This window comes from Dryobates pubescens, chromosome 35 (assembly GCF_014839835.1).
Source record: "Dryobates pubescens isolate bDryPub1 chromosome 35, bDryPub1.pri, whole genome shotgun sequence".
Classification (NCBI taxonomy): Eukaryota; Metazoa; Chordata; class Aves; order Piciformes; family Picidae; genus Dryobates; species Dryobates pubescens.
In genome coordinates, this window is record NC_071646.1 from 8,497,709 (window position 1) to 8,511,339 (window position 13,631).

The 13,631-nt window shown below is 60.4% G+C and overlaps 1 protein-coding gene across 2 annotated transcripts in view; it reads right to left on the bottom strand.

Moving 5' to 3' along the window:
* KIF21B (kinesin family member 21B) overlaps window positions 1–13,631 on the bottom strand; it is a 40,432-nt gene that overhangs the window by 25,446 nt on the left and 1,355 nt on the right. For both annotated transcript variants that reach the window (XR_008463018.1, XM_054176276.1), the window contains exon 2: window positions 323–545. Coding sequence is in view for 1 of the 2 variants with exons in the window: in XM_054176276.1 (XP_054032251.1) it covers window positions 323–545 (223 nt within the window). In the remaining variant the exon portion in view is untranslated. The remainder of the gene's footprint in view (window positions 1–322; window positions 546–13,631) is intronic.

Here is a 13,631-nt window from a genome sequence, read left to right on the forward strand (position 1 = left end):
CACGTCCAATCTCCCCTTGAACACCTCCAGGGACGGCGACTCCACCACCTCCCTGGGCAGCACATCCCAATGACGAACGACTCGCTCAGGGAAGAACTTTTTCCTCACCTCGAGTCTAAACCTCCCCTGGCACAACTTGAGACTGTGTCCCCTGTGTCTCTCCTCCCACCCAAAGCCCAGGGACAGCTCTGCCTCTCCACACCCAGGAGCTTATACACTCCCCACCTCTCCCCACCTCTGTAGGTACCATCTGAGCACCCCCAGCAGCCAGCACTGCACGGGAGCCCAGTGCCCATGCCCAGGGGGCAGGCAGAACCTGTACCTGGCCATATGCCAGCACGGTGGCATTGTAGCCCTCGAAGCAGCCTTCGATGAGCTTGCCTACACATGTGGTATAGATCTGCTCCTGCCATGTGTCCAGGTCAAAGACAAAGTCATAGGTGAAGGCCTTGTCCTTCCCCAGCAGCACCTGGGGCTCACCAGGCGTCACTGAGGTGCAGATGTGACATCCTTCTATCTTCTCTTTGGGCAGCTGGGGACGGATCCTGCAGGAAGAGAAGCAGGCTGAGGGCAGGCTCAGAGCTCACTCCAGCCCTGGGAGACACAAGCCTGGTCCTGAGGATGTGTGTGTGGCCCATGCTGGAGCCATGGCTGCTGTAGGCAGAGGACTGGCAGCACCTCTGCCTGCAGCGTGGAGCAAACAGGGCAGGGGATGCTCCAATTCCAGCACCAGCGACAACCCTGACCTGTTTGTAGCTGAGGAAAGAGCGATGCCACCAGCAGGTGATAGGCAGGGCTGGGTGCCATGGCACAGGCAGGCCTGGCAATGACATGCAGCTGCACTTCAAACTGCCCTTGCACCAAGAGCTGAACGCCCCCAGAAGGGCCTAGCCAGCCTCCCCATGCCCCAGCTGGCTCAGTCCCCGCGATGCCCCTGCCGGCCACTGAGCTCTGGGCTGCACACAGACACTGATCAATACATCGAAGCAGCCCTGGTGGGGTCTGCCAGGGGACAGGCAGCTGCGGGGCCGTGCTGCAGCCAGACACGCTCAGCAGCAAGATCCCTCTGCAGTTCCAAAGGCCTGGAATGCCAATACACAAGGAGACAGCCCAGACCCGAAGCAACCCTCGAAACCTAACCACGGCACAGGCTGCAACTGTCCGCAGCCGCGCCTCGGCAGGGGGAAGGGAGGGGACGGGCAAGGCTGTGCTGGGCTCCTGGGAACACCGGCTGGGAAATCTCGGCAGCGAACGGCTGGCGCCCGGCACGGCTCTGCTCCAGCGCTGGCACTGGCAGCGGCTCCAGCCGTGGGTGCCAGTGGAGATGCCAGGTGTGGCAAGCTCGCTGGTGCCGGGAGACTCGGGAAAAAGAAGGAGCGGGGAGCCAGGCGCCGCGGCAGGGAGTTGTCATTAGAGCCGCTGCCCGCACACCTCCCCTCCCCGGGCGCTTCATTAGCAGCTGTTTCATTTAATTCCTCCCAGGACGAGCGCAGCTCCCAGCAGCGGCTGCAGCAGACGCTGCGCGGGTTGCGCCTCTGCCCTTGCCAGCAGCCCCGGGCAGCGCCAAGCAGAGCCTGGGAAAGCCCAAAGTGCCCGGGCCTGGGAGGCCAGGGCGGGAGGCAGTGCCAGCAGCCGGCTCAGCCTGAGCAGCAGCCGTGGGGGAGCAGCGCTGCGTGTCTCTGAGCTCCTTTAGCTTAGCAGCCACAACAGGCAGCAGCTTCTGATGTGCTCAGCCCCAGACTCGCTCCTGTCGCCTTCCCAGGGTCCCACCCTCCTCCAGCTTTAATGACTTCTTGACCGACGTGAGGTGCTTCCCCTTCTCCCCAGCCCAGACATGCCGGGTGGCTGTCCCTGGGGGGTGGGCAGAGGAACAAACTGGAGCCATGGCAGCTTTTGATTTTTTTTTTCCTCTCGCAAAAATTGAGAGGAGAGCTTCCAGCAAAAGATTTCTTTCTTCCACCCCCTCCCCCCATCCCCCATGATTAAATCTCGGGGGGGAGAGGGGGGTTGCGGGAGGCAATGAGCAGCAGTGCTTCAGGGCTGTGCAAATGTGGATTTTCCACCTAGGGTCTCACTTCAAGCCTGGCCAGGCTGGGCTGTTCCAGCTGCCCAGACAGATGTCTCCCCTGCTCCCCTAATCTTGCTGCCCAGCCAGCTGCAAGCACACTGGGGACCTCCACGTTGGCCCTGGCTCACACAGCCAGGAGACCTGCAGCAGCTGGAGCCAGTCCTCAGCATGCTTCTCCATGCTGTCTCATCTCCCCAAGTGGACTGGAGAAACAAGAAACCCCCAGGAGGGTCCTGCTCTCCAGGCAATAGGCCAAGCATCATCCAGGGCTATCCTTGGAAGCTGCTGCCAGCTGCTGTGCAAATACCACAGACCTTTGCTACAAAAGCAGGAGGGCATGGACAAGCACCAGCATGGAATGGCACAGAGCAGCCAGCAGCACAGGAGATTCACATGGCCACCAAGTGACATTGCTCAGGGCTTCTGACTGTCTCAGCTCTCCCACACCACAGGGTGCCAGGCCTGCCCCCCCAGGAGGAACATCACCATGCCAGGCACTGGGCAGCACAAGACCTTGGCCAGGTAGGTGTTCAAGTCACACCCAGGCACCACAAGGCTGCTTCCAAACAGAGCACCACAGAATCCTTTAGGTTGGAAAGACCTTTAATGGAGTCCCACCACTAACCCAGCACTGCCAAGTCTACCACTAAACCACATCCCTCAGCACAGCTACACAGCTTCTAAGTACGTCTGGGGAGGGTGATTCCACCACAGCCCTGGGCAGCCTGTTCCAGGGCTTAACAACAATTCTGGTGAAGAAAGTTTTCCTAAAATCCAACCTAAACCTCCCCCTGGTGCAACTTGTTCCTGGTGAGCAGAGCCAACCCCCCCACTGGCTGCAGCCTCCTCTCAGGGAGCTGCCGAGAGCAACGAGGTCTCCCTCAGCCTCCTCTTCTCCAGGCTCAACACCCCCAGTTCCCTCAGCTGCTCCTCCCTGCACTGTTCTCCAGACCCTTCCCCAGCTCTGTTGTCCCTCTCTGGACCTTGCCGGATCATTTCCCTGCTCCTGCTGCCCACATCAGTGCTGATCCAAGCCAGGCTGGGCACACCCTGGCTCATCTTCAGCTGCTGCCAACCAGCACCCCCAGGTCCATTTTTGGAGGGCAGTTTTCCAGTCAAACATAACCTAAGTATCTGCAGAGTCAGCACCAGCTCTCTGCTGTCCTCATCCTCACCAGGTGATGCTGGGGGAGGTGGTAGCTCTTGCTGTGCTCTGCCTCAGTTTCTCTGGGAGCCCATGGCACAGGCTCCTAATTTTATGTGGCAATTAAGGACTTACCTGCTAAGCAGCAACCAAAATAAACCAGCCCTGAACCATGGGAGTGCTGCCTCATCACCCCCCAAGCTCAGGCAGGTATGAACCAGAGCCCTGGCTCCACTGGGCAGCCTGCACCCAGCTGTCCCCATGGTGGCACAGGTGAGTGCTTCCCCTTGTTGAAGCCAGCATGAGGATGACGCAGGCTGCCCTGGGGCCAGCTGATAAAGCAGCCTCAGCACAGGCAGTGCATCCAGGGAGGAGACAGCCAGCATGAGTCTGGTCACAGGCACTGTCCCCAGGCAAAGGGATGGTGACAAGGGACCAAGTCCCCAGGACAGAGCTGCATGGTCCCAGGCTGAGCGCTCCTGCCAAGCAAACCTGGTCTCTTCCCAGCCCTGGGCACTCGGTGGAAGGTGGGGAGCAGAAGAATGCACAGGGGCAGAGGGGCAGGCAGGAGTGCAGAGCGGCAAGCAGAGGTGCAGAGGGCTCCTTCCCGACCGTGCAGCATTCCCCAGGGCAGTGACAGGCACATGGCAGCAGCTCCAGCAGCAGCGTCCAAACCCGGCAGCACAAGTGGTGTGTGTGCCAGGAGGGGCCTGCAGCCACCCGGAGACACAAAGGGGACCTCGGTTGGAAGCCTCTCCATCACTCCTTCCCTTCCCCACAGGGTTGGCAGGCTGTGAAAGCCTCATCTCCAGGGCTGGGCTGCCAGGGGGTCGGAGCATCTGGGAGGGAGGGGGAGGCGGATCTCACACCTCCAGAGGCAGGGAGCCTCGGCAGCAAGAACAAAGGGAGAGTTGTTCCACACGGCTGCCCTGTGCCAGCGTTGGCCTGGGGTGAGGGAGGGAGCTAGGCAAGGCTGGAAGCCAAGCACTGGATGGGCACCTCGGGGCAGCCAGCTCCCACAGGAAGCCCTCACAAGGTCAGCTCAGGGATTCCTACACCCTGGCAGGAGCAGCCCTCCTGGCAAGGGGCCTGTCCCTCCCAGCATCTCCAGCCCTGCAACCAGTGGGAGGGAAAAAGTTCACCACACCAGGCACAGCCCCACATCAGGACTGCATCCATCAGCAACCACCACCCAGTGCCCTTCATGCATGAAGGGAGGCTGTTCCCTTGCCCAAGAAGGCACAATTCAGCTGCCATGGACTGCAGGGTTCATGTCCTCATGTACCCCTCTCTCCTCACCTGTCTGCCTCAGCTGCCCCCTCTCAGCCCACCAGCATGAGCACCCCCATGGGGGCTCTAGAGCATCCTTTGGTGCCCTGTACTTTGCCAAAGCTGTGGCAGCACACTCCCACAGCTCTCCTGCTCACAGCAAGAGCCATGACCACCCCATCCCTAAACTGCCTGCACCCACAGCCAGGCACACACAGGTGCCCCTGAGGCTGCCCTACTCTGCCAAGGCACAGCCACTTTTGGGGCAGGGAGAACATCCCACCCAGCACAGGTCTCAGAAGAAGATGAGCATCAGGGCAGAGGGGCTCCAGCCCAGCACCCAGCACCATGGAGAAGAGCTCTGCCAGCTCCTAGTGAAGCACAGCACCCCCCACCCACCAGCATTTCTCAGTGCTGGCAGGGGCTGCAGGGCAGCTGCTCCAGGCTGGGGGTGGGGGTGATCCCCCAGCTGCAGCTGCCTTTCACTGTCTCATCACTGCAGCTGCAGATGAGATCACCTGCCCAGGCTGCAGCAGGGACCTCCTGTCCCTCTGAGGCTGCTCAGGGAGGGAGGGTGGCTGCCTGCAGACCCTCTGCAAGGAGCCATTGCTCCCCCATCCCAAGGCCTGAGACGAGGTCTGCCCAGCCAGGCAGGGCTGGTTTCCCAGGGACCCAGGCCAGGGAGTGGGGGAGTGGGGGTGGAAGAGCTCAGCAGCATTGTCCCTCTCTGTGCCAGGCCCTGGCAGCTTGGAGCCTCTTGCTCTGGTCAACCCCATCTCCAGAGGGGCAAGGCTGACCTCTGTGATGCTGGCAGCTCTAGCAGCGGGCACAGGGCTGGGGGATACTGACCCTGCCTGGCTGCAGGCACCTCTGCTGCTGTGGGCTGGCAGAGGCTAGTGCTGGCAGACCTCAACCAGCTATGCAGCTCTACTGCTGAAGAGGTACCTGACAGGCAGGCTGGGCAAGCCCAGGCAGGGCCTGACTCCCGTTCCCACATTAGCTGCATTTATTCTGCTCCCATCCTCACTTCCTGCAACACCTGCACTCATCCTGCTCCCATCCCTGTGTCCAGCTGCTCCCCACCTCACCCACACTCCCCTCCCCTCCCCTCCCTGACCTTGCATTCATCACACTCCCATGCCTGCATCACCCATGTCTGCCCCATTCCCATCCCCACTCCCATCCCTGCATTGCCCACATCCCTGTTCCCATCCCTGCATTGCCCACATCCCTGTTCCCATCCCCGCTGCCCCATTGCCCTATCCCTGCTCCCTGCATCACCCAAGGTCACCCTGCTTGTGCTCTCTGCAGCCTCCCCCAGCTGCCTGCCTCTTTACCCCTCTGCTCCTCACTACTCTGTCCCAAACCACTCTTCATGCTTTACTGCTGCCCTGTGATCCCACCCCAGCAGTGCAGGACAGCCAGCAGAACAGTTCTAGCGCTGCCCTGTGATCCCTTAGGACATCCTATGGGTCAGGAACACCCTGGGCATTGCAAACCCAGCAGGCAAGGCAGTGTGTGGCACACGGGCTGCAGCGTGGCAGTGCATGCAGCACTCAGCCTGGCAAAACAGCTCCCCAGGCAGCCAGGTGCTGCCAGCATCATCAGGGTGAGAACAAAGTGCTTCAGCTTTTCCCATGCCTCCAGACCAGCACAGCAGGCACAGGGCTGCCACCCTCAGCTGCACACAGCAGCTCCCCAGGCTCAGCTCAGTGTGGCTTGCTCCTGAAGGAGGATTTGCCCTTTTGCCCAGGAAGGGATGTCCCAGGTCCCATTCCTGGCTGTGCAGAGCAGAGGGCCGGCTGCCACGGGCTGGCTGTTTGCATACAGGTTGCTTTGGCCCCAAATCAAGACAAAGTTAAGCATTTAATTACTGTGGCAAGGGAGCAGGTCAGCAATCAGAATAAATTGAATCAGCCCCACTGGGGACTGCCAGGTCTGGTCAGCAAATGCTCCAATTAAGAGCCACAGCAAACCACCTGCCAGCAGGAGCAAGCACAGCAGCAGGCTCAGCCTGCCTGCAGACACCCCCACGGCCAGCGCCTGTGCTCCAGCCAAATGCTGCCGAAGCAGAGGGGGCCGTGGCCAGCACGGCTGGACCAGCACCCAGGGCAGGATGGAACTCCCTGGCTGCTGGGTTCCACCCTGCCCTGCTGAGCAACCCGGGGACAGGCAGGGCCCCACAGAGCTGGGATGTGCTGGACACGGCTCAGTGGAGGGACAGTCCTCCACCCCACAGCCATGCCCCTAGAAGTGACCCCCACAAAAGATATTGCAGAATCACAGAACACATCCAGGTGGAAGAGACCTCCAAACTCACCCAGCCCAACCCTCCACCCAGCACTGCAGGCTCAACACCAAACCATGGCCCTAAGCACCAGCTCCATGCTGCCAGGGATGGTGACTGCAGCACTGCCCTGGGCAGCCTCTGCCAATGTTTGAGATCCCTTCCAGGGCAGAAATATCTTCTCAGATCCAGCCTGAACCTCCCCTGGAGCAGCTTGGAACCATTGCCTCTGCTCCTGTCCCTTGCCACCAAGGAGCAGAGGCTGCCCCCTCCTTGCTCCAGCCTCCCTTCAGGGAGCTGCAGAGAGCAAGGAGGTCTCCCTCAGCCTCCTCTTCCCCAGCCTGAACGCCCTCAGCCCCTCCTCACAGCCCAGGGGCTCCAGGCCCCTCTCCAGCCCCACTGCCCTGCTCTGGACAGGCTCCAGCCCCTCAATGTCCTTCCTGCAGGGAGGGCCCAGAGCTGAGCACAGCACTCCAGGTGTGGCCTCCCCAGTGCTGGGCACAGGAGGATGGTCACCTCCTGTCCCTGCTGCCCACCCTGCTTCTGACCCAAGCCAGGCTGCCATTGGCTTTCTTGGGCATCTGGGCACTGCTGGCTCATATTTAATTGACTGCCAACCACCACCCCCAGGGCCCTCCCAGAGCCTTGACCCCATGGGTGGACCTGTCCAGGTCCCACTGCAAAGCCTCCCTGCCCTCTTGCAGATGGACACAGCCACCCAGCTTGGTGTCACCTGCAGATTTACTGAGGGTGCCTCAATCCCCTGCATGGATGAGCACCCAGGAGCAAATGGTCTCACAGGTGGGAAGGGAGCAGGTGTGTTTTGCTTTAAGAAACCTAAACCTCCTTAGGCAGGTGCAGCAGGAAATAACAGATGAGCAGACTGGCCTGGGAGATACCCCTCTCCTAGTGCAGGAGGGCCAGGATGTGCCTCCAGCCCTACAACACCAAGCCAAGGAAGTGTCCTCAGCACTTGGAGGGCAGAGAGGAAGGCTGGGAGAAACTGACTGAAATCCAGCAAGGGCCAGGGGAGAGTCTGGCAGCTGGGGAAGAACAACCACAGGGACCAGAATAGATTGGGGACTGAGCAGGACAGAGGAGAGGGACCTGGGGAGGCCTAGTGGCCAGGATGCCCTTGAGCCAGCAATGTGCCCTGGGCCAAGGGTATCCTGGGGTGCATTAGAAGGGCTGTAGTGAGTAGGTCAGAGAGATTCTCCTCCCACTCTGCCCTGCTGAGGCCACAGCTGGAATATTGTGTCCAGTTCTGGGTCCCTCAGGTCAAGAAGAACCTCAGGGCACTGCTTGAGAGAGTCCAGCACAGAGCCCCAGAGCTGCTGCAGGCAGTGGAACATCTCCCTGGGAGCACAGCTGAGGCAGCTGGGGCTGGGAGCTGGGAGCAGAGCAGCCTGAGGGCTGCCCTCAGTGCTGGGGATAAAGCTGTGCAGGGCTGGAGCCAGACTCTGCTCAGGGATGGCCAAGGGCAGCACAAGGGGCACTGGGGGCAAGCTGGAGCAGAGCAGCTGCCAGGGGAGCAGGAGGGAAAACTTTGTCCCTGGGAGGCTGCTGGAGCCTGGAGCAGGCTGCCCAGAGAGGCTGTGGAGTCTCCTCTGGAGCCTTTCCAACCCCACCTGGATGTGTTCTGGGTGCCCTGCTCTGGCAGGGGCTGGGACTGGATGATCTCCAGAGGTCCCTTCCAGCCCCTGGCATTCTGTGGTTCTGTGAAGGCAAAGACCAAGGAGCCCAGCTCCAGCCTTTTCCTTCCAGTTTGACACTTTTCCTCTTTGCCAGCACTGCTCATCTCCTCCCAGACCTGTGCAAGGCTGGAGACATCCCACCCAAGAGCATGCCCCCAGCACACCCACAGGGCTCTACCAAAGGGTTTGGGTTATTACACCCTGCAGTGCAGAAGCTCACGTGAAGCTCATGGGACGGACCCTTGTGGCTTCTGGGCAGAGCAGGATGGACAGACCTGGCACATCCCTCCCTGTCCCACTCAGCATCCTGTCCCAAGCATCTCCATCCCTCTCCTCTGAGCACTCATGCCTGGTTCCTTGGGCTCCAGCACTCAGACAAGCCTCAGGCTGTGGCGAAGGAGGAAGGAAAAGCCCAGGAAAGAAGTCAGAGGCAGTTGTGCCTGGTGCTAAAGGTCAGGTTGCACCACTTTGCAGCAAGGGAGCTGGGAGCCTGTGGGGCCCTGGCTGCAGCAGAGGCTAGGGGCAGGTGGGCAGAAGGACCTTTATGCAATCTGTCAACCCTGGGGAGGTCAGACTGGTGCAGGAATGCCCTTGGGCCTCCCCAGTGCCAATCTCCAGAGCTTTGTCCTTGGTTCTGGCACAGGCATGGGGCTGACAACACTGGGAGAACAGACTTAGAGCTTGGAGCAGGGCTGGCAGGCCACCCACAAGACACCACAGAGGCATCCACCAAGAACAGCAGCTGGATATGGGTGGATAGGCAGGGAGGGGTTCACAGCCCTGTGGGGTTCCATGGGGCATGGGAACCATGACACAGGCTCAGCTCCAGCAAGCAAGGACAAGAAGCCTCCCCTACCGTGTCCTGTCCCCAGGGAGGTGCAAAGTGGGGGGAAGGGATCTCACTGGGATCCCTGGAACCTCCAGCTCAGCCCCAAACCCTCACATGGAAATGTGATCAACCCTGTTGTGTCTACATGGAAAAAGGCAGAGGGGCAGACACCAAGCAGGATGAAGTTACCAGCAGCCTCTGGCTTCACAGCAGTGCAGAGGCACAGACAGGGCCTCTGGATGAGCTGCTCGGCCTGGAGGGGAAGAGGTGGTAGGAAGCTGCTTGCTCTCCCTCCCACCAAGCCAAAGGAGAAACCCAGCAGCATCTGAGCAGTGCGAAGAGTCCCCCAGCAGCCTGCTGCTCCCCAGCAGCAGCGCCCAGCAGCAGCTGCCCTCACAACCCCCCTACGCCACGGCTGTTTAACCAACGGCAGGGACTCTGTTTTGACAGCCTCCAGCAGGAAAGAGCCCTGTGGGACCACGGGGCTCCCAGAGGGACCGGCACAACAATGTCAGGGTGGGCTGGCTCCTTAGCACCGGGCTCAGCAGGGCTATCGCCTTCCCTCCCTGGGGGCCTGGAGCCATGTTCCTGACAGCTTTGTTTAAGGTTTCATCTCCTGCAGTTTTCTCTTGCCCCCCATGTCCCTGCTGGTGCAGGACAGCCGCGGCTGGTGGTGTCCTCTGGCTTGGAGACCCCAGCCCCTCGAGTTACCGAGGCTCCACAGCACTGCCCCCGGGCCGGCGGGTGATGGGTAGGGGGTGCAGGCACCAAGAGCCTCTTAAAGCTGCTGTGCTGCGAGTGATGCCGCAGGCTGCAGCCCTGCCTCCCTCCTGCCTCGGCGCCGGCTCCAGCCCCGCTTTAAGGCGCAGGCTGCGAAACCAGGCGTGCCCCAGGCAGCCAGGCACACAAACCTCTGGGCTCAGCGCTTCCCTTCCACGCCCCCCACCTGCCTCAGGTCCCCCTGTCTCTCTCCAGACCTGGGGTGCCAATTTAACCCTGCCCAGACTGGGGCTGGGAAGTCCCAAAGTGTTACCGAAGAGCAGCAGCTTGCCTGCATGGGCTCAGCACAGCAGCAAAGCAGCCACAGGATGTGGGAAAGCAGCTTGGGGTGCCCACCCTACTGCTCTGCCTGCCCAGCACCCACAGGGTACAGCAGCGTCCTGAGAGATTTCCTTTCTGGCTGCACGCAAAGCAGTCTCCCAGCTACTGCAGATGAGAGATGGGGCACCCCCAGGATGGGCTGTGCCACCACACCAGGACATCTCCCTAATCTGCACAGTGAGGTAGCTTTGCCTCCTGCCTCCCCTGTGACGTGAGCAGAAGCAGTCAAACACCAGACAGATCTGGCAGAAGACAATCAGCCACTAGCAGCACACCAAAGGGGTTCAGAGTAGCAGCAGCACCTTGGTGATGGTGGGCAGCAAGGACCTGGCTGGGCCAGCCCTCTCCATGCTGAAGCCTTTGGGCAGCATGCACACCAGCATGGCATGAGTTGGACTCACACCACCTCTCCATCCAGACCCAGGACTATCTGGTTTGGAAGGGATACAACTCTGCCTCCTCAGAGACCAAGCCCAGCTGGTCCCAGAGGCTTTGGAGCTATCCCAGCAGGCAGAGGAGCCCTGGCCATGTGGCAGCAAAGATGCCAGGAGCCCAGCTGATTCTGGAACCTGACCTTTGCCCACATGCTGCAGCTGAGCCAAGGCCCTCCAGGGCACATGGTGAGGGGGAGGAGGGTCTGGCCCATCCTGAGTGGCACATCCCATCCATCTTCACAAAGAAGGAGATGGGAGCAGCTCTCTGGGGCAGGGGCCAGCAAGCACAGGGCTGCCCACACAGAGCATCACAGCAGGAGTGTTTATGAGAGCAGCAGAGCACTGGAGGTTGCAGGGTTTAAATAAACTTGAAACCCGACTCAACTTCCTTCCCCAATTTCACAAGCTCCATTTCCTGAGTCTCTGCAGCTGGCTGGGAGTGCTTGCACCACGAGCAGCTCTGGCACAGGGGGTAGGCACCACCTCTCTGATGAGCTGGGCACTTTGAAAGGGCCCTCAGGGAGCCCTTCTGCAGCCAGCTCAGCTCTCAGACCTCTCCTGGCCAAGGAATTTAATGGCCTCTGGGTCAATACACATCATCAGCTCTTCCTGACACAGCAGAACCACCCACACGCAACGGGGCTGGGCTCAGCCTCCTGCACCCAGCACAAGTCCTGCTCACCCATGGCACCTTGGCTGGCTGCAGCTGCAAGAGCCAACAGCTCCTCACTGTGAGCTTGGGGGCTACAGGGAAGGCTGAGGCTTGAGGGGAGGCACGACCCTCAGAGCAGTGGCTGTGCTCCTGGATGGAGGGCACATGTGGGCAGCCTCTGCAGTTCATCTACAGAAGGAAGCAGCAGCTGTTGCCCTCCCCAGGCTGAGGAAGCCTCCCCCAGCAGCAGGCAGTGAGGTGGCAGAGGCTGTATGTGGGTGCAGGGGATGTGAGCATCTTGATGCCCACTGGAGCTGGCAAGCTCAAAGGTGTCCATGAAGCAACATGCCAGGCTTAACCCTGATGCCCGCAGGGAAGGTGGGAGTCAGGCCAAGATCCAGCCCTGCCCGTGCAGACAGTGCAGGTCTGAGTCACAGGTACAAGGTGCAGGTAGAAAGGAGTCCCTAGGCCAGGAGCAGATGCTGGGCCTGTGTTTTCCTCTGCCCACTGCAGCACGTCTGGCCATTTCACTCCTGGCACACAGGAAGCTTAAATAACACTCCTGTGACCCACTCCCTGGCTCAGCACCTGGGCTCTTTAGACCTGCCAGGGAGGCAGCCAGGGCTCTCCCACAGCTGTGAAGCCGACAGTGAAACCCCACAGCATCTCTCCTGCCTCCTCGTGCCAGACCAGAAGAACCAGCAGGAACTGGGGTCCTCTCAAGGACAGCACAGCCCCAACATCCCTGCTCCTCTTCCCCTACTCTGCCCACCCTGAGGGTTCTGTGAGGCCCCAGAGATGGTCCTAGTGGCTGCAGCACTTCTTGACATCAGCTGGACCAATCCCATGGCCTGGACCATCCCCACCACCCAGCCATTTACCTCCAGCAGTACGCAGCACTTTCCTCCAAAGCCAAAACTGCTTTCCAGTGTCCCTGGGCATAAAGACTCCAAAGAAATGGCACAGCTGCCACATTTATGTTATTGTAAAAGGACAAAAGGGGAGCTCTGGTCAGTGTCCTGTCACACCCCAGCGGCATTCAGCCTCCATGCTCTGACCACTGAGGGAGGTGGGATCTGGGGGCAGGTGTGCTCAGAGGGTGGGAGGTCTTGGAGACTCATGCAGCCCAGCTGCTCCCTGGCAGAGTGTCACGAGTGCTCCCAAAGGATAAATGTCACTATTCTCCCCAGGGCAGGAGGGGATCCATCGCCAGCCCTTCAGGGCTACGTTGGCAGAGAAGCTGGGAGGTCCAGAGGGCCTCAGTGCTCTCAGCCCAGCCCCAGGAGCCACCATCCCACGTGGTGCTGCCACCTGCCTGCTTTGTCTTGCAGCCTCCCTGCTCCCAGCCTCCCTCCTTTGTCCTGCCCGCTCGCTTTGCCACCTCACCACCCCAGCTGCCTGACACCCACCAAGGGGGATGCCACCTTGCTCCCTTGAACGTGGGTGCAGGAGACAGTTGAACCTCCTCCCTCTCCCATGGATGCTCGGCATGGACACCCCAGCCCCACTGTAACGCTACAGTTCAAGTCACCTCCTAGTCATGATCCCCTCCTAGTCATGATCCCCTCCCCATGCCCAGGATAGTCAATGCCCATTGATGGCAGGACTCAGAAGGTGGGAAGAGCCCAGCAGGAATGACTCCTGGGCAAAAGGGACCACAGCCTGAGTTTGGCCTTTGTTACAAGGCTCCATCCTGAGAGAAACGCAGGATGGAGGACAGGAAGAGTGCAGCCAGCAGGAAACCTCCACCTCCAGCTGCCACTTGGGTCCCCTGTCAGTGTCCTGGCATGGGCACTCCTCTCACCTTGGCACAATCCAGCCCTGTCCCTGCACAGGGACTGCAGCACCTGCACAATAGGGATGCTGTCACCTCCCCTGCAGCTCCTCCACCCTTTCAAACAACAGCCTGGCCCCGATCCTCAGTCTTTCAAATGGAGCAAGGCAGAAAATCCTCACTGCCACCGTCTGAGGAGGAAGACACACAGGCAGTGCTGGGAGGGGTCCTGGTGTGCATACATGCACCCCCCCCAGATGTGCACACACATGCACAGGTGTGCACACACATGCACAGATGTGTACACACAGAGACGTGCACAGGCACACAGCAGCAGCATGCACAGCCCCACACCCATCCTCTCTCCCTGCATCACTGA